The sequence below is a fragment of the Lampetra planeri genome, chromosome 47 (assembly GCF_965212315.1).
Source record: "Lampetra planeri chromosome 47, kcLamPlan1.2.h2, whole genome shotgun sequence".
NCBI classification, from domain to species: Eukaryota; Metazoa; Chordata; class Hyperoartia; order Petromyzontiformes; family Petromyzontidae; genus Lampetra; species Lampetra planeri.
Genome location: NC_136153.1, coordinates 9,107,466 through 9,133,467, shown reverse-complemented (window position 1 = coordinate 9,133,467; position 26,002 = coordinate 9,107,466). Strand labels below are relative to the sequence as shown.

At 42.8% G+C, this 26,002-nt stretch overlaps 1 protein-coding gene across 2 annotated transcripts; it reads right to left on the bottom strand.

Annotated features, from left to right (window-relative positions):
- Window positions 1-389: 389 nt before the first annotated feature.
- CENPI (centromere protein I) lies at window positions 390-26,002 on the bottom strand. 2 transcript variants are annotated; one of them, XM_078615329.1, is made up of 21 exons: window positions 25,534-26,002; window positions 24,829-24,920; window positions 23,584-23,712; window positions 22,044-22,162; window positions 20,797-20,904; window positions 20,217-20,265; window positions 19,744-19,790; window positions 19,230-19,331; window positions 18,227-18,355; window positions 17,644-17,817; window positions 16,434-16,554; window positions 15,913-16,007; window positions 12,929-13,046; window positions 9,998-10,062; window positions 8,532-8,641; window positions 7,885-8,020; window positions 6,618-6,742; window positions 5,935-5,980; window positions 5,419-5,658; window positions 4,459-4,512; window positions 390-3,391 (listed from the first exon to the last, which is right to left on the bottom strand). In XM_078615329.1, the coding sequence occupies exons 2-21, from the start codon at window positions 24,863-24,865 to the stop codon at window positions 3,272-3,274; spliced, it is 2,124 nt and encodes a 707-aa protein (XP_078471455.1). In that variant the 5' UTR covers window positions 24,866-24,920; window positions 25,534-26,002; the 3' UTR covers window positions 390-3,271. The 2 variants fall into 2 exon arrangements, with proteins under 2 accessions (XP_078471455.1, XP_078471454.1); XM_078615328.1 differs by having other exon boundaries at window positions 24,829-24,917; window positions 25,534-26,001.

The following is a 26,002-nucleotide window of genomic DNA, read 5'->3' as shown; positions in this document are numbered from 1 at the left end:
CAAGAGGGGTCTGATAGCTCCCCGTAGGGAGAGCGTAGCCGGAGAGCCTGAGTCTAGGCAGAGGTAGGCACGCGTACCCTACGGGAGAGACGGAGTACGACCCGAGCCGGGTGTGTGTAGGGGTCTGATAGCTTCTCGTGGGGAGAGCGTAGCCGGAGAGCCTGAGTCGAGGCAGAGATAGGTGCGCATACCCCACGGGGAAGACGGAGTACGTGGCCGAATCAGGCACGTGTGACATAGGTGTTATCTCGGTTGGGACTGTTACGTGTGCAACCGTTGTGAATAAAGAGTGCTGCCCCGTCAACTCGTCTCCCGCCAATATTGAAGATATTACATATGTACATGTTTAATTAGATTAAGCAAGTGGTCACCACGTATATACATATGCATTTGGAGTGGGTTGACAAAGCCCTGTAGATGTACACGACTGTGTTATTTATTAACAGACACAAAAAACGAAACGTTAACACTTGAGAATATGCAGCTCTAAGGAAGGGATATAAAAACTTTGTACATCAAAAACTAAATGTTAAGGTGCCATTGATAAAATATGAACTAAAAGTAATAAAAAATAGGTATTCAGCTAACATTTTTCCATTACGTATATCCACAACAATAAAACATGTCCATTGGCCTATTAGCATTCTAGAATTGCATTACCCAGTTCGTCAGCAGTCAGCCGTGCTATCAAACAATTATGACCAGTTTATCAGATGTTATTTCCAAAATCTACATTCCTATTGGCAAACATGTGAACCCTGGACCAGTTTCTCTCTTGTGGGGAACATCACCTGACCAAGCGCTAATGAGGTCTAATGCAATACTTTTTAAAACAAACTGTTGAGAAATAGTGCATCTACCAATACCATCTGGTAAACCATCAACACCCTATTAACACACGGAACTGCTGCTGTCGATGGCTAACGGGTCCACAATTAACGTATTTAAATATGGAAGTCCAATAGGCTACCATTTTATTGTGGAAATACATAACGGAACACGATTCAATTTATTACAAACGCTTGGTGAGGTTCTGTACAATATGGTTTTCCACTACGGGTTCTCATGATACACGTTTTTACATAAAACATGCATAAATTCCTACACGGTACATATAAATGCAAGTATTAATAAGTAGTCCCAATAAAAATAAACTTGCAGAATATATCGAAATTTGAGTTGTCATTCAGTGTTTTGGGGTCCAGGTATCTCTTTGCTCAAATGACAATTCAGTGACGCTCAACACCATCCGGCAGTCTTGAGCCAGTCGTGTAAATTCCACATTTCTTTGGCAGGAATCCGTCTGCAAAGAGGGAAGCTGTGTTGATTGAACACAGATACTGAATCGCAGAGCTTAGATGGCTAGCGTTAATCCCTTGCCAATGTGAATCAGGCACTCTGCCAGTGCCACCTGCACGGATGTTGTTTGGCATTTAAGTATTTAATGTGCCATACAACTGGCTGCTAGTAGGTATGTCTGGATTGGGCTTGTAACTCCATTACCGAGACATTTCCTACATTTGTACATCTTTTTCAACAAAATGTGGCCAAGACTGCCGTGCGTATTGAGCCAGAGGGCCGCCGTCCACGCGGACGTCCGAAGAAGCGATGGATGGATCGAATAAAGGAAGACATGAAGACGGTCAACGCATCCCCTGAAGATGCCCTGGACCGAGCCAAATGGAGAAGACAATGCCGAAAAGCGGTCCCTGCGCCACAGCGGGAACAACGCTACGAAGAAGAAGTAATATCCATTTTGAAATTAAATTGTTACCCAGGACCTCAGCAGGGTTGTCTTAATACCACCCACTTATGGCCGGATAGGTTGCTCTGGAATATTTGTATTCTAATTAAAACCAAACGTGAACTCAGAAAACGTGGTCCCGTTCACTTTGCACATCAGTGCGGCAAGAGTACTCTTTACAAGGTCGTAAAACCAGAATTTAACACAGCGAGTGGCATTTGCTGCTTTAACAGAGCACGTGATTAAATGAAGGTTAATTATAATCCCCAGTCGCAAGTAGCCTAGTTCATTATCTCTCCACGGTCGATCAGATTAGTTCTTACAGGTACTGGTTCATACCATGTTTTTTCTGACTCAGGGCTGCCAACTGACATGAGCAACAACAAACATTAATGAGCAATCGGACCCACTGCCTGATGAATGTTAAGTGGCACTGTGAAAAACATGAATGACCAAATATTAATATCAATTAAATAATATTATTCACATGTGGAAAATAAAAGGAATCTACTAGCAGATCATACTTTTTTATATTTATAGAAAAATACAGGTCCTGTACATATTTACAGATATTTTCCCATTTTCTCACATTAAGTACTATCTATATTCCACATCATCATTACATCACCATGCAATCATCATTTAGGCAACAGGCATGTTACTTAATACAATTTTAAACAAAGACATTAGGTGGATATAAAGAGATGGGTGGTGTTTTGCCAACAGGCGAATGGAAAACATAGTGTAGGTAATGCAAGCAGGTGAAATACTCACTTAAGGGATGAGGCTCTCATAACTCCTGTATGTGTTCTCATACTGTCTACTACATATTGTATATAAACAAACATAGAAATGTTGCCGCAACAGCCCACGAGGCTAAATGGCAGTGCTGCTTGTGAACAGCTCAAGCTGGCATGGCGTATAATGGGAGAGTGTGTTCAGCATTCAAGCTCACCTCTTCTGTCAGAACAATTCGTTTGGGTATTAATACACGAAGACACCAAGGGACGGAGGCCCCCTCAGGCATGGAACCTACTTTTTGTCTCTGTAGACTCCTTGCATCTTTGTGCACCTTTTGACGATCCTATCACATGGAACAGTGTACAGAAGTGGTTGTTGTTACTCTAGAGATTGGAAGATCAAAGTGTACAGAAGTAGAGGTTTGTTTCAGAGAATGTGAGTGATGCTACGGAGACCGTGTGGGACCCTTGTTCTTTATCAGATGTTACTAATGATGCCTCTGTCCCTTAAGAGTCAAGATGGAACATGGACGTTGATCCGTCACTTCAGGTTCGGTGAAAACGCCTTGATGGGAGCAACTCTGGGACCATGAACTCAACGCATTCAGATTTTACTCTGCATTGGCACGAGGATAATAACGGGAACAAGTGATTTTGGCACAGATAGAAAATTAGCAAGTGTTGCAAATTTGGAGTTCCAGTGTAATATCCAGATATTGCATGAATCATTGTTTTTTTGTTTCTGCGAACTCTTCCTTGTAAAGCTGTACGTGAGTTACTTATTCGTTTAATGTGCTCCTGATGGCCAAATATGACCCTCCCGTTTGACACTGCACTGAATGAGATTCTTCAGGCCCTTCATGTACAGGGTGCAGAGAAAATCCACGTAGTTCTCCCAGGCAGCTCCCTGCAACATGACACAGCAGAGAAAACCAGTGTTGTGAGCCCTGATGTCGGCCAATCAGTTTCGGGAACAATGAATACATTATTATCAAAGCATGTTTGTTTGCATTTTTAACCACAAGTATGTGCGGTTAATGCAGACTTCACGCCATCTAATAGGTATATGTTTGGTGTTTTAACATCTTAACACCTCCTGTATGTATGCCAGAAAGGAAAAATCGTTTTTATCAAGCAATATCTTCATACTGGAAAAGGGCCCCATAGATAAAACATGTCTTTGATTTATGACATAACAAGAGCACAAATGGAAATGCAAGAAAAAGAAAGAAAACCAGAACTCTATATCTCACCATGAATTCTAGTGGAAGATTTAATTTTAGCAAAATGCCAAGGAAGACTCTTCCCACTAAGAGTATGAGAATTCACTCGGGCTTTACCAAGTAAAGATTATGAAACATTTCAATTTGTTTCACCAAATGTGATCCAATTTGTGGGCCACGTCATAAGGTGAGTAAGGGATGCCCTCTTGTACGACGTCAGTGAACAGCTGCAGAAGATGCCTTGAGCCATTATTTGGATAAGTGGAGCAGCTAGACGACACTGTGCTGAAGATCTCTCAAGAGTGACACGGAGACCGAGCTGCTGCCACATTGGTCTGCCACCACAACACCTTGGGAGACCACGCTTTGCTTATTTATGCATCCAGCTCAAACAGGCTGTTTTAAGCATACACATGCTCTTTATTATATTTCTATGAAAACACAAATTGGTCCTGCCCGAAAGAGTTATTTGACATTACAAGGCCGATTGTTGAAACTGTATAAAATGTCTTGGCCCACTGTGGGCTGTATTTCTTTTGCATCCTGTCACATTGAGACATTTTATATTTATTGTTGTTTTTTGACACATTTAATGGCAGCATGGATTTCATCAAAATACAGCGTGGCTCAATATATTTTTCACATTTCAACATGCGTCATTTGACGCGAGTGGAAAGACCAAAGCGATGAGTATAAAGTACTGAGGTTTATTGAGAGAGGGATCAAGAGTGCATGCCGTGGAACTGCTCACTTTAATCTTGTGGAGTCTCTGAATAAGAGCAGATGGGTCCACAAGCATCTCATTCTGTGAAGAAAACATTTAATTAATTCACAGTATCACACAGCACTCTGGCATCCGTGTGGCTCGCAGCCCCCAGTGTATTTCACCCGGTTGACGAGTATGAACTTCACAATAAGCGGGAGGGAGGCGAAGTCTAGTGTATGTTTCTCAATGCATTGAAATGTTGATTAAAGTTTTTTTTATCCGAGGTTAAACATTTCAATGAGCTCTGTCCAAGGAGGGAGAGAGAGGATAGTAAAGCGTGTACCCTATGGTGTGCTCTTTTAATATTTTAATCGCAATGTTGTATGACCCCTCAACCATTCTAATACTGCCATGGCATCTGCATGGAATCACCAAAGCGTCCTACTTATCGCTATAACGTGGATATTAAAGTCCCTGGCACATCATTCACAATATGATTGATGTCCAAACCCCAAAAAGGAAAAGGTGAATAGAGAACAAAACATCTGCTGTGTAGCCACAGCCACGCAGATCTCCTGCAAATAGTTAAATGAATGACATACACATCAATTAAACTAATCAACGCAATGCTGTAATAAAAAGACTGCCCAGTGGTACACAAAATATCGCATTGTGCAAGTAATATACAGACGATTGTCATTATTGTCAAGTGCTAAGAGTAGAAGTGCACAAAAAGTTTATTTGTGTAGATACCCAACTGGGTCCTCGGGCCCTTCCTTCACCAACCCCCACTTAGCAGGCGTAGTATAGAATGGTCAAACAACCCCAGCGGGCAGCACAGAGTGGCGAGGCCTTCATACAGCGGGGAATGGATGATGGGCTGTCATTACTTTCATGAATTATTAAAGAATGAATGATTTTTGTAACATTCCAACAGTCAAGGTAGTGTGCAGTCACAGCATCGTTAATTTCTAACTCGGCTGCAGTCTCTCAAGTCACACCCACCTGTGTGATAAAGCGTAGAGCCATGCCCAGCAGCGCGGGGTGGTAGATCAGGCTGTAGCCGCTGTTGTGACCGGGCTCGCCGATGTAACTGGGCTCGTCCTCGAAATGGCTCTTGTTCACAAACCTACCAAACGTGCTGTCGCCCGAAAAGGCACAGCTCTTCCAGAGGCAGCTGATGATGCACGTCACGTATTCGTTGTACGCCTTGATGCTCTCCTTTTTCCAGATGAAGTCCTGCCTCTGTGTAGGAGAGGGGGGGGCATAAGAGGGGGCAAACAACAATGGCACCCGTGCAGCACCAAACACCCCCTCGCCCCTTTAGTCCGTGGCAACAGACGCAAGAGTCAGGATGTCGGCGTAAGTGTATGTGGTGGACGAGGTATAAGGCAATGAGTATTTTGCCCGTGTTTAATTTCAAGCACGTGGCTATATAACTGTATTCGTGGGGAAAGTGGTACCATCAATTGGTTCATAATTATTCCCAGGATGAAACAAAAACAACACGGACATAATTACCGTCAATGACTTTACTGTCTTGAGCTCTGTGATGACTTCCCGATAACTGTCAAAAACAACCAAGCCAAGTTTATTACGGTACTGTATTAAACCTTCGTTTTAGTTTTCACTTTCAGTTCATATCAGGACATTTTCTTCTTGTTTTTGCGGTTTGTTGTATTTATTCTCTGTACTCCTGGTTTCCCTTGCATTAAAAGTATTCTCTTGACCCCAAAGATGTACGCTTTTAAATATCAGCAATTAATGTAAATTTACCAACAAATTTCGCATGGACAAGTTCTTTACATTATTCATAGATATGTTAGAAGTCTTCCATAAAATTCAGAGCAATGTTTCTTTTCTAGAATTCTCTACACACAAATGTATGTAATTCAAATTGTAAAATTACTTAGAAACAATATCAGGGGCATTTGCCTTCAGATACCTATCTTACCACAATCTCTATCTGATATACAAGCATTGGAACAAGACATACCAAATTAAGTCATTGGCAACTGAGCTGAAATCCTAAACCCACTTCACCAATGACAACTGGATTAATCTCATTCAGATGCCTGTATATGAACCCAGCACCTTAGAGTTTCTGGCTCAGAGCTCCGAATGGCACAGCATTAAGGCTCCCGAGCACATGTTGACGTGAACTGTAATGGAATTCCCAGAGGGGACTCTGAGTTGTTACATACCTGCAGAGGAGTTGGCAAAGGCGATCCAGAGTGGAATGGTCCGTGCTCAGGAAGGCAGAGTAAACCACGGCCTGAGGCGCCACCAGCACCACGGGCAGATTGCCGATGCTGTAAACCTTCACCACCTTCAAGGGTGACAAACCAAGACATCACAACACATCCACGCCGCGACGCTGCGACACGGCATTCAACAACACGCCGTGACTCGCAAGGCCACGGACACACCGCGACACCCAACATAAACACTGGCTGATATTGGCCGCATTATGGGTGGAGGGATAACTTCTACCATAAGGTTAAAAAGTCGCTGTTTCTATGACAATGAGAAAATATTTCAGCCAACAGTTGACTGCAACGTCGAGATATTCTCTTCAGTGACAATAAAAACGTAAATTATTTTCAACTAACCTGTAATTTACTGTACCGTTGACCACTAGTGACAACACAAGCCCAGTATGCAGGGTATAAGTGCTATGCTGTACTACACTCCGACACTACAATGGGCTCGTGGTCAAATTACCGCCAATAACAACATTACCATCGTTATGCACGTCAAGTAAAGCGCCAAATGAGGACACGGCAATATTCATGTCCATTCATGACCCCATTCCAGCAGTGAAAATTCCACAATGCTCAGAGGCCAGTACTTTCATCCACAAAGTGACATTTCTTGGAGCAACTTCTGAATGTGAGTATTCTGCCAGTGTGCTACGCAAAGGTTGGAACATTATAATGACTTTAAAGAATACATAATGTGGGAAATAGAAATAATGGCATTTAAAGTAACATTTCATCAATTTAACAGCACACCTTAAGGGATCAATGGTATCCTAGAAGTGCTGGTTCGTTTACAGTACAGCCAGCACATAATTTTGGCACAGCATTGTTTGTGGATGTCTCTTGCCCATTATAATTGGCTTACCCAGTGAGCACTGGGTTTAACACCCTTGTCCTTAGCAATGGCTTAAGAATAGGGTTGCTCAGAAGAATGGGCAAGTTTAATTCACGAAACTTGTCAAGTGGACATTCAAATACTGTATGCTACAGACGGCTTTCCATTCTTTATCAGCAAAAATACTCTCCCAGTGGTCAGTTACATAATACACCAAAGGTGAATTTACCCTCAATTTACACTGCTTTAAATTACAAACTAAGTGTTACGCCCAAGGTACATCAGCAACTCGCCACATATTTTCCCGGAACGAAACTTGTTGTCTCAGTGGGACCCCACTTGACTCAAAATTAAGCTCTTGACACATTGACATACCGTCTGGTAGAAGTCGAGAATGCAGTGCATGAGCAGGCAGTTGTACATCTCCTGCTGGAGGGCAGCTGTGGCCAGTTCATTGATGAAATTCACCAGCTGGTGGATGGCATGCCTGGTGTTAAATTCACCATTGGCCCTGGAGAGTGAGGCAAGAATGCATGATTTATTGCCACGTATCCCTCTAAATGCCCTCTACAAAAGTGCACAAACATGTGCCATCAAGGGTTTATGATCTGAAATTATGAGAACTAGGGCATAATCTTATTGGCCGAATAGAGATGTCTGTTCATTCCACATATGACTCAAAAACAAAAGTAGTCATGTAAAGATAAGCAATACGTGAAAAATCTAAACTGAAAAAAACCCTTGTAAAATGACAAGTTTGTTTTTTTGACAAAGTGTGACCTGACCTGGGAGAGCTGGCTATATAAACCACAATTCTTTGAGACGGCATAGCAGTACTTTTCTCTCAATTAAGCACAGCATTTATCTCATCCCTTACATGTGTACCACACTGGTATGCAGTATACATGCAACGCAGATACGCTGAAGTTCTCATAATTACTATTGTCACCAATTTTGCTACAAAAAGGTTCTCAACAAAAATTAAGTGTCTGTAAGTGTGGTAAACTGCAAATAAGGCTCACAAGGTAGGCTGCTCTGTCGGGCCAACAGCATTGACCTCCGTCTCCGCTTGCGTCTGCTTGACCATCAGCAGATTGATGAGCAGCCGGTGAAGGCTCTCTATGATGGCGCACTGCAGGGAAACGGTGGCAACTCATCACTCGCCCAGTGCCTCACTCACTGGTCAGCAGTGAACCGCGCATCCAGCAAGAGCCAACTCGAGCTGTTTACAAACTCTGTGTGTAAAGAAATCGCGTTTGTTTGCCACCACTTATAAGTTGGTCTTAGCCACAGCAAAATACAAGTATCCTCTACCCGATTGTGTGTTTAAATTAATAAACTGCTTACGAATATATTTTTATTTTTATGGTAATTAACGACTAAATTAGTTTTGCGTCAGAGGCTTTCTAAAAATGTTACAGATCATGTGGTATCCTCCGAAACTTCTGCACAACTCTGGCTGTCGCATGACGATGCTGGTTGTAATTACTGACAAAACGTCACAGTACTTGAATTGTAAATGTTGTGAGTTTACTCTCCAACACACCAGTGTGCTTACTAATTGGCTGTGTCGGGTGGTGACGGGTTTAACGATACATTTATATTTACGCGATCTAACCCAAAACCCTCGATTATGGCTAATATTGGTCACGAAAGCCTATGTGTTAAATGACATCCTCTGGCTTGCCCCACTCCCAAGTAATCTACACTCCAATCTCAAAACCTGTCTCTGGCAGCAATTTGAATGCACACATTTACCCACTGAGGAAGATAAGTAACCATGGTCAATTAAAACAAAAACCGGGAAACTCTGACAACCCTTACTGGAGTTCTAATTCCCATAACCTCGACTCAGAAATGTAAGAATGAATAGGTTGTAAATTATGGCAGAGCATTGTATTATTAAATAATACTCGCCACAGAGTTTTGTGAATAAATATTGTAATGGGTATTTGCTTTGAACATTCATGCTTTTTTTCCCCAAGACATCAGGAGCTTAAATAAAACATGCTTCCCAGAACTTGGCTGATGTTGTGATTTATAGCCAACCGTGTGTTGATGGAACTTATTAAAGTAGCTGCCAGGCAGCACTCTCCACTCATTCTTGCAGCAGAATAACATCAATGGAAAGATTAGTAGATTATTAACATTGTACTTGGCAGCCAATTTGATTTTCCACATAAATGGGACTTCGGTGCCGAGCACATTTTATGTGAAATTTCTGTTCATAAATAGTCTACGAAGCCATATTATACAGGATTTTAGTAGAAATAACTCTAATGTATTTTATTTATCTGGGAACGTTTTAGATACGCGTTAATCATTTCCGTGAGGGTCCTGCTTGCTGAATAACGTGTCAAGATTCCTAATGTCGTTTTCTTAATTTTTTTTTTTACTGTGGTGAGACTAATAATATGCTGGACTAAGCCATACACACACGTGTAAATGTGTGGCTGACAGTGTAATACAGCAATGGCTATAAACCTACCTTGAAGTAGACACATGAAGAGATGAATGTCAGGGTCAGAGGCTTCAGGAAACACTCTAACAGCTCTAAGTGCACAATAAAAACAAACATGTGGTCATGCGCCAAAAAAATCACTCAGATGCAGAAACAATTGTACATGAAACACAACAATGCTGCCTCACACAGACAGGCAAGAAAACATGTCATACTCCCCGTTGTATGCCTCTTCATTCGCAGCAGAGGCATTCGCACACACATACATTGGCTCCATCTATCGCGCCTCTGATTAGCAGTTGGATACGTACGGTGCAAAAAAAGTTGAACAAACGTACACACATCTATGTATGGTTCAACAACCCCAAGCCACCAAACTTCAGTGTACTGCGACACACCTGGGATACTTTCAAGGGGCAGAGGGCCCCGGAACACTTCTATTGAACGATCCGTTAGCCCAGGCGCATCATGACAGAGCTAACGATCTGAGGAGCTGGCAATCGGAGGCGCCATACCTTCCTGTGAACTCTCAAGTTTAGGGGTGCAAGGCACTGGCACCCGTACTCATTAACTGAGTGGGTGCGTCACATGCCTCACTACTGGCAAGGCTTTCAGCATCCTAACACCCACCCCACTGATGGCAGAGTGCTCTGCCCCATTGAACGCTTTCCTGAAAATTGATGCGATGAGTTAGGGTTACATACACCGGTAAAACTTTCAATGTCCTTATATGATCAACAGACATTTTCATTCATATTTCTAATGGGAGAAGCATCTCCAGATTTTTCCTTGGGATTCAGTTTGAACCAGTCTATTATGAAAACAAAAGTCCACCCAGCTCTGCCAACTCCACTAGCTTTTAAGTTGTGTATAAAAAGTGTCAATGCCAAGCATATAATTTCATTTTCTACATGAAACAGTTACCCATCTTGTTAATGAATCAATAGATTATTAGTTTAATAATTCCATTGGTTGTAGTATCTAACAAAATCCAATTTAACCCAAGTCACCCTGTCCTTTTTGGGTGGCGCTGTGGTCAAAGTGCTCGACTTAAACCTAAAAAGTTGCAAATTTGTATTATGTCCAGGGGTCGAATGGGTCTATCAATTCTATGCACAATAACATTAATACGACTTTGTAAAGACTTAACCATTTTTCATTCCATGGAGAAAATGGCCTCTAGCTTGTAAATATACAAATTGCGCCACTGGCTCAGGGCAAACCAAAGAGCTGGCAGCACCAGAATGCTTGTTTGGAAGACACTTTGACCGACTAAAGCTGAACATTCCAAGAATTTCAGCAAAATTAAAAACTTGCGGATTACTTACTAATTCAAAAAGTGTTTTTTTACAATTCATCATAGCACTAGTGTAATAATGTTCAGGAGGACTTGGACGCCGGGGTTGGAGGCACACTTATTTATTCAGTACAAGGTACAACACAGACCGGGACGTACAGCACTGGAAGGGGTGTCGGCCCCTTCACCCGTCTAACTGGGAAGTCACGCTCTAGGCTACACCTAGCCTACCTCTAGGTCCTCCACTATCGGGCTAGGGGAGGCTAGCTAACCCAGCCCTGGTTAAGCTGGGATTACGGCGCCCGGAGTCCTCAGACCGGCCCTGACAAGAGCATCGGCTCTGGTTCTCGGGGCCACGCCACTGGCTCGGTCCTGGTCGGCCCTGAGAAGGGCGGCGATCCAGGGGAGTCCCAGGGCTCTATCTAGTGGATCTTCCTTCTTCACTGGTTTAAGCTTAATACATACTGCCCCGAGCCCTCCGGCTCACCCCTTTATATATCCCTCCCCCGTTGAGGGGTGGGGCCGCGGGGAATCCCAGCTCCGTGTCAGCCCCCCAGGCTGAACGGTGCGGACGTCGCTGTGAGCACCTCCCCGTGCACAGACATAGCCACACCCAGTGTGTTTGTTTACCGTCCGACACACTGTATAACACCCCCTCCGTAACACCCCTACACTAGTACTCTCCCCTAAGCCTGATAATTATCACTCAGGATGCAGTTTAAGGGATAATACCGCGTAGGTTTTCGCAGTTGTGCTGTACAGCTCTCCGATGTGTTTTCGGGTTGTACAGCATGTTGTTCAGCATGTGACATTTTGCTTCACGCTCTGGGGAGCTTTTTCAATTCCTGAACACGTGGTTAGTTGAAGGCTTAGTTACATAGCTAAAGTGCGAGCACAGGTGACTTATAGGAAGGACAAGGACTCTGTCACTGCTGGATCTCATTTCTCTGTGGCAGCCTCTGCAATCTGGAATGCCATCCTGCTACACATTTGCAGCAACATTCAATCAACACCTACAGTAGACTCTCGATTATTCGCGTGTGGTATAAGATTTGCGGACTAGGTTGATATAAATTAACAACTAATAGATTTCCCCATAGGCCCAAATTAATCATCTAAAAACAATTATACATTGTTATTCTTGTAAATGTGTATTACATGTCACGTGCTTAAACCAAACAAATATGTGCTCCGGTTAATCCAAAATCCACGTGATTGCCTCTACAGTACAGTTGTTGTATATCTTTACAACAGTGGGCAGAGTTTGATTGATGTTGATTGGCGTGGCTGCTATCCACTTAGTGAGCCGAGCCTTCTGCATGGGAGCAGGAAAGTGCCATGACTGAGCACAATACATTCTTGACTACAATTTTTTTTTTTGTTCATGAACAAACTCTATTTTAACTTAAACATAATTAAACCGATATTAGTGGTTTTTGGCAGAGATCCGCGGAAAATAGATATTTCTTGGATTATCCGGGATTTTGAATTATCCGCAGCCATCCTCATTACTTTTAAGAGACTCTTACGGGCCCACCTATCTAAATGGCCCAACTCTTCCGCTTAGCTTTCGAGTGACACCGAGTTTGGCTCCGCACCTCAGTTAGTAATTTGCCTGTGAACAATTGTGTGCTTTACAAATTGTATTGTTGTTACCGTACCACTGCTGTCCTGCAGGTTCAGACGGGTGAGAAGTTTTAACGTCTGTGGCTGTAAAGTCTCACCGTCCCAGACCGACAGCCACGATGTCAGGAAGTAGGAGACACTCGAGAAACCCTCCTGCGCAGGAAGACAGCACTTGTGAGAGCAGATATGGCCCTGTACATACGAAGTCTAAATAAAGATCCTGACACACACAGCAGTGGATGTTTCAGATTAATCCAGAAGTAGCAAATACATAATCTAATAATCTTGAGGCACAAGAAACTGCATTTGCAGAAGTCACAAAACATATCACAATTACAATAACTCACTTGGTACGAACTTACTTGACAAATAAGGTAAGCTGAGCAGACTTACCTTAAATACAATGCACAGACCAGAAATGCTTAACACGCAAGGGCATCTTAGCGCATCAGAGCTGCAAGTTTTTTAAATCCCAGTATGTAAAAAAAAAGAGCTTCATATTATAGGTCCGTGTTTTTTAAACTCTATTACTCATATCCAAAGTTTACCAATCTCTTCCATTCAACATCAAAGTGGCCAGATGGTACTGGTATCTGATGGATGGTAAACATGGAGGCTGGACCGTAAGGAGTTGCGAGTTTTAGAAAGTTATAGGTGATGCCAAAATAGGTATTATTGTCCATCATACCTTCATTAAACCAAAGTGAACATGGGAACAACAAACTAATGTAAATATCTTAGCACATCTTCAACTTGGTGGGATGAAAATAACTGCTTTCTTTTTCTTATTAGAAGCACGTAATGTGTCAGATGCTTTGTCTCCTTGAGTCTGGCTTTATAAATACAGTAAAATCTTGGATTGCGAGTAACGTGGTCTGCGAGTGTTTTGCAAGACGAGCAAATTTTTTAAATCAATTCTAACTTGATAAACGAGCGAGGTCTTGCAATACGAGTAGTACGTATACGCTTTGTCTGCCGAGCATCACGTGATCACAACTGAGCCGATGGTTCTTCTCTCTCTCTCGCTGCGGAATTGTGGGTAATCATCTCCCATGCTCGGTCTCAGTCAGCGTGCCTCACTCGTATAGTCAACATCCGTGCGAGCGTATACTGTTTACTATAGTGTTGTGACCACATGTGTGCGTAAAGCATTTTTTTATTTTGTGTCCAATTGTAGTGACTGTTCTTTAGTAACGGTATTGCAACAATGCTTTTTGCCTCCTCAAAAGGAGGCAAAAGCAAGTGTCATTGGATAGGTTCCTTGTTAAAGTCGCACAAAAAGAAAAAGATTCCAGTGAGCCAACAAATGGCAGTGATTCCGTTAGTGACAGTCGTCCTACACAATAACCCTCCTCCTCCTCTCTCTCATCTCCCTCACACCAGCCACGGTTAAATTTATACGAGTGCTTTGGATTACAAACACGTTTCTGGAACGAATTATGCTCGCAATTCAAGGTTTTACTGTATCAATATTTTCCAAATCTATAATAAAAATACGATATAATAACTACATAATATTGCAGAATGATACCCAATATATCCCTTATTTAAGTAGTATATGTGATACACATTGGGGCAGCCCTGTATAGCCTTAATGTTTTATGCATTGGTTACTCCACTAGACGGGCAGGATTTCGTAGACTCTGGAATCCAGCAACATGTAAGAGGAGTTAATGGGTCACAAGATGGAGCCTTCCACTGGTGGGGGGGTGGCACGTGCCCCTCCAATGATCCGATCGAAATCCCTAATTTCGATCGGATCATTGGGGTTTATATATATATATAAAATGGAAATTTGTGAATGTGTGTCTGTTCGAAATGTTTAGCGTACTTCCCAATATGCAACAAACTTGAAATTTGGCATGTGGGCAGCTTCCGGACTGTACACAATACAAAAAGTATAAAAAGAGACTTTTGTATTTTTGGGGGGGGGGGGCGCAATAATGGATATATTTTGTACGGCAAGTGAGCGGTGACGTTACATCTGTGATGTCACCCGCATGTGGCAGCGTCACGCAGTGTGCCTGCTGACGTCACGCATCCCCCCAACCCTCCGCGTAGGCCGTGTATTAATCCAATACAAGAATCCAAGTCTCGGGTGAAGCCGGGTAGTGAAGCTAGTTAGTAATAAATCGGAATTTTGCGACCCCCACTGCCACTGTGTAGCATATTATTACCTGCCAGGGACTCTATGAGATGATAGGACGATAGTCTGAGTCCATAATTGGCAATAAGTAACGGCAAAGCAGTTATAAGTGACTCACAGAATTGTGCGCAGTTGCGTATACAGTACACGACTTTGCTGAAGGAATACCTTCAGCGAGCGCGATGCCAATCACACACGGTTCGATTTCAACCCTCGATCGATGGCTGCGCCATCGCCGCACACGCGACGAATAATAAAAAGCAAGGGACAAGTCCTTACTTACTAACAACTCTTATCATTTTTCATTGCTGGAGGGGTTGCTCCCCCTACCTAAAAATCCTGGCTCCACCATTGGAGCCTTCATTTGCATCAGGCTGCTGGGAAAACCAATGCCTGCAGGAAGTTGAGAGCAAGTGGGTTTTTCACAGACTGAAATTTCCCTATAGACAGCAAGTGGGTTTCTCAGACTGTGCAAGATATTTCGAGAGATAAAAGTGACCTCCTGCATAAGTTTTCGCGGCTGTGCTGTTGTATATTTCTCAGGTGTGTTTCGGGCTGTACCGCGCGTTGTTCAGCTTGATGTCGGATGTTTCACTCCACGTGCCGACAGCTTCTTCAGGAACTCAAATGGTCTCCCCAAAGAAAGGGGGGGGGGGGGAGAGATCCTTCGAATTTTGATATTTGTACCCCAACCTTTCACGTTTCCAAGGCCGTTCCACTCATCTCTGTGCTTTCTACATGGGGATGTTTACCTTGGTGTAAGTCTTTGCCACCATTACTGTGTATGGAGTGTGATTCTCCTTTAGCCCAAGAACAGTTAGGCGCTGTAGCAGGGGCATGGTGAGGGACTGGAGAGGCCTGCGAGACGTGTACCTTAAGCATCTCCTGCGTGTGAACTATGCGGTTCAGGAATGCTGCCTTGCGCTGCAGGGTGTCCTCTGTGTCCTCCTCCTCGCAGTAGAGAAACTCTGCCATGAGTACACAATAATTTAATCGTGAATCCTTTGAAACGTGTAAAAAAATTAATTTCAGGGGCATCAATGACTGGGATTGAATCTCACAATGTCCAACAATCACTTCCATTCGGTTATTTCAGCAAAACATCAACAAAGAAAAAATAACCTATCTCGAATTACTCCGAGACATGATTTGGCAAACAAAGATTACATCTAGATTTGAAGCTTTCGTGATTGCAATAATTCATACTCTTTTTTTCGGTAAAGTCACGTAGGTAAAAAATAAAATAAATGAAAACTAAATTAAATCACGACGTTTCGGGCCGCAACACAAGCATCCTTCTTCAGGTGAGGACAACGTAAGCGGTTGTGCTTTCGCGGTGGAGATGAGTTGAAGGCACACGCCCAGTCGCGCAGTGCTACTCGCAGGAGCCATACCTTCCTCCAGGGTGTTTGAGAGCCAGAAGTCGATGCGGTTCTGGGATACGGGGTCCATGGCACAGCTCAGGAAGGAGATGAGAATGGGGGACGACAGCACCGAGGCCATTTGTGCTGGGAACTGTGGAACGAGAGACGAGCCGTCACACGATCATCAACAGAAGATAAAATGCCTCCACAAGCCAATAGCAAGAGTTCGTAATTATAACATACATCTCCTCCGTTGCAAGGATACATATATTTTTTACAAACGAGAAGCGGTGGCACAGTGGTTATCACACTGTTTTATGAACCCGTCGACCTGAGTTTGTTTCACGGTCAAAGTTAGGATCGGTGGTGAGAGAAGGCTGAATCAGACATGCCCCTCCCTATTCACTAACCCACACGGACCTGCGTGGTGAGGTAAGGCCAAACAAAGCAGATGAGCAAGACAGCTTTAAGATCCTTAATTCGGCAGTGCATTGACAAAGGGGGCAAATAAATGTTTATGTATATTATGGAAATTTCAAGTCAGTCAAAAGTGACTTGATTAGGAATTTCCTGAGGTCGTGCTTTCTGCAATGGAGACCCTTCATCAGTGGTGGAAATTCCAGATTCTTTTGGGCAGGAGCAAGTCTCTCCGTAGAGACAACCACCAATGAATGGGCAAGGTAATAAAGTTTGGCAAATGCTCCTCAACCGATCACCTAAGATTTCACAAAAAAATAATATATATTTTTTAAAATTGTAACGTAGCCTACATTTGTGCAGAATAAATAACTCAAAGATGAGAACATCCTAATTGAGTAAAAAATGTGGTAAATATAACCTGTGAGGATATCAGGCCTGACATACTTTAAATAATGCAGAAGTGAAAATGTCAGGATTTTAACTTCTGGATAATTTCAAACATTTGACTTTGCAGTTTAAGGGAGTTCCAATAGCAGATTTGTATTAGAGGATCATAATCAACCTTGATCAACCCACAGCATCACCTCGCTGCCACCATCTCTCATGATCCTGTAATGTAAGAATCTACCTAGCACCATCACACAAAGCAATTTCATTGCGTCATCTCCTTGGTGGATGTTAGCTCAGAAGCGTTCCACCCCTTGGCTGCCAATCCGTCATTATTTTTGACCATCAGCCCAACCCAAGCCCACTTTATTTTCTCAACGTTGCAATACAATGGGAGAAAAAAAAAATATAGTCGTTTTCTATAGGTGCTGACCTCCAGATTGTGAATGTTGTTGAGAAGGTCCGGCAGGGTCCTGATGAGCAGACATGATGTTGGGGCGTTATCTGCACTTGTGCCGTCATCCATCTGGTATCTGTTGGTGCTGGTGAGCTCTGAGCTGGCCAAATTAGGGATGACTCCGGTGCGAGTACGCTTCCTCCCCACAGCCTGCAAAGCATAGGGTCAACAAATCAAGGTATACGCCGCTCATGCCACTTTCCCTCCTCAGAAATGACAAAGGAGAGCAGGCACGATTACACACCTCCGATTAGGACAATTGGCTACATACTAAAGAAGTTGAACATACATACATATAGGAGAGTAAACACGAGCAGGGCATTGGTATCTACAACACGGCAATGGGATAATGGGTTCATCAACCAGGATTAGCTCCTTGATCAAATGAGGCAAGGTAATCATCTCAACCTATTCACCAAATATTGCAGAGCATTGCTAATCAAACGTGTTAAACGACAGAAGTCAGCAGAAGCCTGGACTCTTAAAACAGTTCCAAGAAAAAGCAAAAAGCTTGGGCAGTCGTAGAGTGCAATGTGGTATCAAAGCAACCAAAGGTCACCTTCTGAGCGGGCGGACTGCCGTACAGCCCAGCCGTCGAGAAGTCACTGTGTGCGGCTGTCGTTTTGTTTTTGTTCTGCACCAGCTTAAGGCTTGCGATCCAGTTTTTGTCTTCGCTACGGAAATATTGCTGGCAATAAATAGAACAGAGAGAACAAAGTCAAACAACAGCATCAAAGCATTGTATGGTGCTTATGTCTATTGGCATTCCTGAGCCAGCAGTAAATATATCACATTGCTAAGTAAGAGGTGCGTTTCTTTACGAGGCGATTGCAGGTGATTTTATGAAAACGTGTTACTTCAGAATCAGAATATGTATTTATACTGGAAGAATCCGTTGAGATAGAAAGCTTGTTATTTTCACATATGTCCAGTAGGGGCAGGTTAAAACAACGGACACAACAATATTCCTCGGCCCGGACTTCTGTTTTTGAGGCACGAACTTCATCTTCTCTCCATGCGTCCCCTCTCGTTGCGCTATCCCCTTTTATATTCCCCGAGCCCCCTTTTTGAAAGCTTCCATCACCACATTTCCCTCAGCCAATCCCCATCCTCCTTCTCCTTCTCCAATGGTTGCCAACCGTCTCACCTACAGGCAACCCTCATTCCCACCTTTCACGTTTGAATTTCTCCTCAAATCCCTTTGAATATCTTATCCTAACCAATCATCTTTGAGGCCTCCTTGCACCAATCAGAGGCCTTGATTGACTTAATGGACTTCCTGACTGTTCGTTTGCATGTACACCCTGTCAGGTAAGTGGTCTGTTGCCTCGGTCATTACAAATTGTAACATTCCCGCAAGTAGACATTACACATGCGGTGTAGGAATCACACTGGCAATGCCATGTGACTTGGATCAGACTGATAAACCCACTCATCTGTCTGGCATATATAAATGTATTTCTGATGCACATCACATTTGCCTCTGACACATACTATAGCCGAACAGCATAAGGTATGGCTGGGGGTTGATGCCATCTGGTCTCGTGTGTGCGTTGACATACCCTGCTGCGAGTTGGCAGTGAGAGGGACATGAGCGTGGGACAGTAGGCCTTGAATAAAGACAAGAGGCCCAGGAAGTGAGGGGCCGGAGAGTCCTTCAAGCCCTGGAAAACAACAAGAGCACAAATGATCAAGAAAAAATTAGATTAAGCTTTTTTTTTAAACCGCTAAATTGTCTTCCTGCTCAAAACAAGCATTGGGGCCATGTTCATCTCCACTGGTTGGGTGTCTTTCAATGACCGCTGTTGATTTGCTGCAAAGTACTAATTTTATGAACCCCAGAGATTATATCACAGTTTAACATTCATTTCACAGCAGATGGCTCTTTAGTTATTTTTTAAAATAGAAGCCATTATGCAACTTTAATGTGAATTAAACCTTTGGCTCTGTGCTAAAAGGCTGATCCATGGGTATACACTCTTTACTAACCATAATTAAATCACATGTAATGTTAATGTAACCTCTACTAAGTTGAATTGTTATAACTCTTAGGTTTGGGTGCTCAGCAGTGCTTACCATTTTTGTGTGGATGGACAGAAGCAACTGAACACGAAAGAGTTTCACTAAAAAGCACATGGGAACAAATGGAACATCAAATTAATGGCACAGCTTTCAGCAGCAACTGGTGTAGTGTTTATCAGAATGACCACTTAGTAATTAGTTGGCAGTTTAAAGGAACACACAATAAAAAAATCTAATTCCTCTTATCATGCAGATACATGAGTTCTCAGCTGTCTGATAGAAACTTGAAACTTAGTGAGAAAAAGACAAATGGTATCTGGGGGTCACTAGAGTTCTCGGGATGTCCCACAGTGCGATTTTAACATTTGGCAGGTAGTTACATCAGTTGAGTAGTGCTCCTGAAGGTGACAGCCACTTAATTTTCTTCATTAATGACACTTAAAATGTGTCGGACAGGACTGGCTCCTACGAATTTGTGAAATAAAAGCTGTTTGTTTGGGTCAAAACCTCCCTTTAAGCTCACTCACCATCTTCTCTGCGTGTCAGCAGGTACAGTAGGTGACATGCAAAGGAGCTCTGAAAGCACAAAAAGCAGAGCAATTCATGATTCAAAATCACTTTAACAGTAGCAGGCTTTCACGACCAACATTATTCATAATAGAGGTTTTTGTGTTAGATCGTGTAAATATAAATGTATCGTTAAACACGCCACCTCCCAACACTGCCAATTAGTAAGGGTTGTCACGTAAACAAAACATGCCAAATCGTTACGGGTACAGCACAGCGGTGTGTTGGATAGTAAACCCGCAACATTTACAATTAGAGTACGACGTTTTTTTCGGAAAATAGCACATGATCCGTAACATTTTTAGAAAACGAAACATATATATTTCAGCGTTCTAACCAAAAACCCTCTATTATGGATACAGAATAATTAAATTCACACTTGATGTGAAGAGAGATCAAAATATTGACCTTAAAGGACAGATTAAATGTCTTACTACAATGGAAATGCTCGCTAACCCAAAATAAACCAATGATGAATGTTAATACTGGTCATGAAAGCCTACAGATGAAAAAAAGATGCTCTGCGCTTGGCTTCCTCACCAGCTTCTCGTATCGCACGAAGTTGAATATCATCCCATAAAGGAGGTGCAGTGTCTCCTTCTCCTCAATCAGGTCAAACACCATGACCAGCCACCGCAGTAGCCATGCCTAGAAAAGGGCACAAATACAAAGATCCCCCGTATAGCCTTAACAGACTGTTGGAGAAAGTGCTGTTAGCGAGCACCTATGAAGGCCGGCACAACTCACCTTGCCCGGCTGCCTTTGTTTAACTAGTGGCGATGTTTACACAACGCACCAGGTACTCATTTGAGGCCGAGTAGACCTAAGGGAGGCCCAGTGCCGGTTCAGATAATCGTCACAGGTGTTGGCTGTGAGCGAAAATCGAACTTGGTCACCGGGGTTCGTAGCGAAGCGTGCTCACCACTCCACTACCGCTCCCCACACACGCAGTTACACGCACCCTCCAGCACACTCTCTACACCAAAGTTGAACGTGAACACCACCCTAATACACAGTTTAACTTACTAGACAATTTTTTTTAAACAGTAGTTTACTCAAATACAAGTTATGTGGAAAAAATAAAAACCACATGAAAAAATACGTAAATCGTCAATATAAAAACCTATGCTAGCAATGACTAAGATAATAAAAAAAACTACCTCGTTTGCAATGTATGATATCATTACATTTATGGAGTGAAAACAATTCAAATCTGAGATACAAAGCTGTTTTCCACCTTTTTTGAGTGACACGCTTTGTTCGCTCAAAAAAGTGTCCCTACTGCCCGGCCCTTGCGCCTAAAAGTGCTTTTCCACGTCTTGGGAATGTGCGGAGCACAAAGCAGTGATCCCGTGACTTCTCAACCTAATTAGCATATGAGGCACGAACTAAGCCACGCAATTTCTACTTCAATTTTTTATGTGCATACGCCTTCCAGGTGTTGGCACTTCACAAATTTGGTGCAAATTCTCGCGGTGATAAATTCAGTATTTTAATTGTACCTAATTGTGTGAATTTAAAGCAATTGAATTCTCAACATTAGACATCCACTCTTCTTTTGAAATGTAGAGAAAAGATGCAAAGTTCTATAAAAAATAATATATGCAACTTGCTATATTAATAACACGCGTCGTTGCTCAAGTAAAAATAAACAGTCAATTAGGATATTGCTGCGTTAACTGTGCTGTTAGGAAAATTATACCAATAATATTCAGCTTTATTTTATGGTTGTCACTTTCTGAAAAGTACTTGAGAACTCAGAGAGAGTACTTTATTAGAGAACACACCTGCACGTGGTTTGTGGAGCTTAATGTGCACATCCATGAGATGATAATGGCTGGTGTGCTGCCCAAAACCACGGATGACGGGATAAGACATTTCACCATCTTATATTTCACTAGAAGACCTAAAAAACACAAACGGTACATATAAATGAATCACATTCAACGCACTTTAACGGCCATCCAATTGTTTTCTGAGACACATTACTGTAACAATCGAAGGCGGCAATGCTGAGCAGTACAATCAAGAATTGAGAAGAGATGTCGTTGCCTTTGCTGGATAACGTTTCAAACGACAATTCGCTCTCTCCCTCTGTGTAATCACAATAAAACAGGTTACAGACCACAGTAAAAAGAAAAGAGGATGCATATATTACAGGCAGAGTTAAAGGTCTAAGACAGGGGGTACCCGCTCTTATGACAACACGTTCCTGAAAACCCCGACGTAAATTGGATTTATTAATAGGGTTTTCCCCCTTTTATCTGGCAACAAAACCGATACCTTTTGCGAGGAATCATGCTTACATTAACCACAATACTTGCAGTTAAATGCAAACAAAAAACAATACTCTGATAATTTATGCATTGTCCTTGAAACTGATTGGTCCACACCAGAGACAGCTTTCTTTAGAGCCTAGTCTCATATGGTGTTCGACCAGATGACGCCAAAAGGCGCACAGTTCAAAGACAACCCACTATCAGAATAATGAGAGCTCGGGGTGATAAGCTACATCATGGGACCTCCTTTGCCAGTACAAAAAAGGGGAAAAACCCTATTAGTATATTTTGGTACTGGCAAAGGAGGTCCCATGATGTAAATTGGATTGTCGTAAATCGGACGCGATTTTTCCAGACAGTAGAAAGAGTAGAAACATCACTTTCCGATATTTTTTTTTATTTTATCAGCCATATTTAGCAGGGTTTAAAAGGTAAAATCCACAAATAACAGTCAAGTCACACCGGAAGTCATGTTGGAAGATGCAACGCAAATCAAGTTGCTGCAGTTGTAAATTGATCAGTGGTGGCATATATACATGTCGAAAATGTGGATCGTCATAAATCGGACCGTCGGAAACCATTGGGCCATCGTAAACTGGACCAAGCGTTATACAGCAAAAACATCCATTTTAAGAGCATCAAGTGCACAGCCGATTTAGGAAACATCAGTTATGTGAATTTTTTAGTGACTTTGGACTGGAAATGCTATTAATATTGAAATGGATTGGTAAAAACTCTTGGGGATCAGCTCTAATCCACTTTTAAACATAAGCACCATTTACCTCCTGACATTGAGCATCACACTTTCGCCAGCTCATGGCCTTAATTCAGCGTGAGGCACCAAAAATATGGGCGCTCAGTGGCTGAACACTCATAAGCAGGTAGAATTAAGCAAGAAAAGACAAGGCCAAAAATTCCAGTGTTTCCATGCATAAACGAGAAATGGTGGGACACGTGAAAACATGTCACATGGTGCATATGCAGACTGAGAAGCCCTGTGCGATGAATAAAATGTTGTAGACGGCCTTCTGTGGGTGTCACCACTCACTGTATTTTGAAGAAAGGGCTGTGATGAGCAGCTCCTGCAGATCGTGAGGCTCCAGGCCATGCCGTCTTGCTGCAGCTTCCACAATGGCGAGATGGAAATTTAGCAGCATCCGGTTCTTATCTTGAGGTTCTGGACAAGGGCAGCGCATTGTCAAGCTGTGGCAGTCACAACCCTCCCTTCCCTTCTCAGTTTATTCTCAGCGGCTTTCCGTTAGTAATACCGAGTGGCTATTCGGGCTGTATCAATGCATTAATGTATGGATTAACATAAATGATTAATCTTACGATACAACGGTCGACTTGCACATCAATGTTTGATTACTATATGTTAAATATAAATCGATTCACGTGAACCCATCCAGTACATGCAGGTACATAAATCGAATCATCGCCCAACAATGTGACTCAGAATAGGGTGAATAGATAGACCCCTATCGACTAAACCAAGTCAGAAGTCTGGCCACTAAGGAAGTCTGCATAATATTGAGTATTTCCACAGCTCCTCAGCACAGTGAAAATAATACATATAGTGACATATACTCCACTGTCAAAAGAGCAAAACCCACAACACAAATATCCAACCAGGCTGCTTAAATGTTGTATTAAACTTAGACAAACTCCACAAATGAGTAAATCTACTGAAAAAATTATTATTGCTAATTAAAGATGAACCATCGCTAAGATTCCACCAATGAACTCCCACATCCGCGATTTAAAGAGCATTATACAGTAGACTCTCGATTATTCACGTGCGGTTTATCCGATTTGTGGATTAACCGCGCATCTGAGAATTTGCCATAAATTAATAACTAGTGGATTTTCCCTTCAGCCCAAAAAAATATAAAAACCGTTATACATTGCTATTCTTGGAAATGTTTATTACAAGTAATGTGCTTAATCCGAACAAATGTGTTGCTCCGGTTAATCCAAAACGCACGTGATCGCCTCTACAGTACAGTAGTTGCACATATTTACAACAGTGGGTGGAGTTTAATGTTGGCTGGCATGGCTCTGCTGCTGTCACCGAGCATGCGCATCAATCGGTCTTTTATTTACTGCAAACTTTACCTGAAACGTAATTTATACCTATACTAGTGGGTTTTGGCATTGAGATAGGCGGCAAATGGATATTTTTGGATTATCAGCAGCCATCTTCCCCGTAATTAAAGCCGATAATCGAAAGTCAAATGTAGACATGAAAAGTGGCACAAAGGGGAGGGAATGATTTGATTAGGCGAGGGCTCACCTTTTAAATAAGCCAACGCTTTCTCGAGCTCCGCCATCTGATATTTCGTTCGTTGTTCCCGAAGCACCTTGCACTCCTTGCAAAACACCCTGCTTGTACAAAAACAAACACATTACTCTTCCCAACGTGAGGTGCGGTTGTATTTGGATGCCATATACTGTAACCTGAAATGTTATTGTATAGTACACAACCCCAAGGTCTCCCATGAGTACGCAATGTGTGTGCACGATGTTCTGGCAGGGATTTTAGAGATGCCTACGCATGAGTTTGTTGTGATCAAAGCGCGCCATATTCGGACCACCGCTGAGACCAACTCCGGCTACAGTGACGATAACATCGCATGCAAAATAAGAAGTTTACCATTTCTGGCAATAAAACAGGGGTTAAGTTGTTAAAAAGCCAAAAATATACCCTTTTAGCAAGGAATCAAGTCTGCATTAAGCGCATACAGTGCTTGTGGTGAACATGCAAATAAACAATGCTCTAGCATTGTCTTAGATATTGATAGGCCTTCACTAAAGACAGTCGTAGTAATGATGGTGTATTGATGAGGTGTATTGATGAGGTGTATTGTAAGTATGGTATTGATGAGGTGTATTGATTAGGTGCATTGATGAGGTGTATTGCAAGTATTGTATTGATAAGGTGAGTGGCAGTGATGCGATGTGTACAGTCGTAGTCGGTGACGAGCGCTGCACGACGAACCTGGCGACCCGAGTTCGATTCCCGCTCACGGCCAACACCGGTGACGATTATCCGAACCGCTCCAGGGGCTTCCCCTCGGTCGACTCGGCCTCAAATGAGTACCTGGTGCGATGTGTAAACATCGCCACTGGTGAAGACAAAGGCGGCCGGGCGTTGGTGCTCACCACCCACCCACCCACGCCCTCGTGTGCCGTGACGGCCTTCGTGGGTGTTCGCCAACAGCACTTGCCCTGAGAAAGTCTCTTCAGGCTAGACGGTGTGGGGTGTCTGTCTCTTGCACAGCAGTAGTAGTAGTTAGTGGAATTAGTAATGATTGTGTGGTGATGTGTAGTGGTGTGTGGTGGTGGTGGTGGTCGCAGTGAAGTCGCTGATGGCAACTCGCGGGAGTAGTCGAGCGCCAACCGCCGTTTTCGCGCTCAAACACACGAACCCTTCCTCGCAGCCCATTGGTCGAGCCGAGGTGGTTCCT

What these genes read in the sequence shown, in the direction of transcription:
- CENPI (XM_078615329.1), bottom strand. Translation starts at nt 24,865, where the DNA reads ATGGCGGAGCTCGAGAAAGCGTTGGCTTATTTAAAAG. An exon ending in GAACCTGCAGGACAGCAGTG is followed by an intron (nt 10,063 to 12,928) that starts GTACGGTAACAA and finishes TTGTGCACTTAG; the next exon opens with AGCTGTTAGAGTGTTTCCTG. An exon ending in AGACAGTAAAGTCATTGACG is followed by an intron (nt 5,659 to 5,934) that starts GTAATTATGTCC and finishes TCTCCTACACAG; the next exon opens with AGGCAGGACTTCATCTGGAA.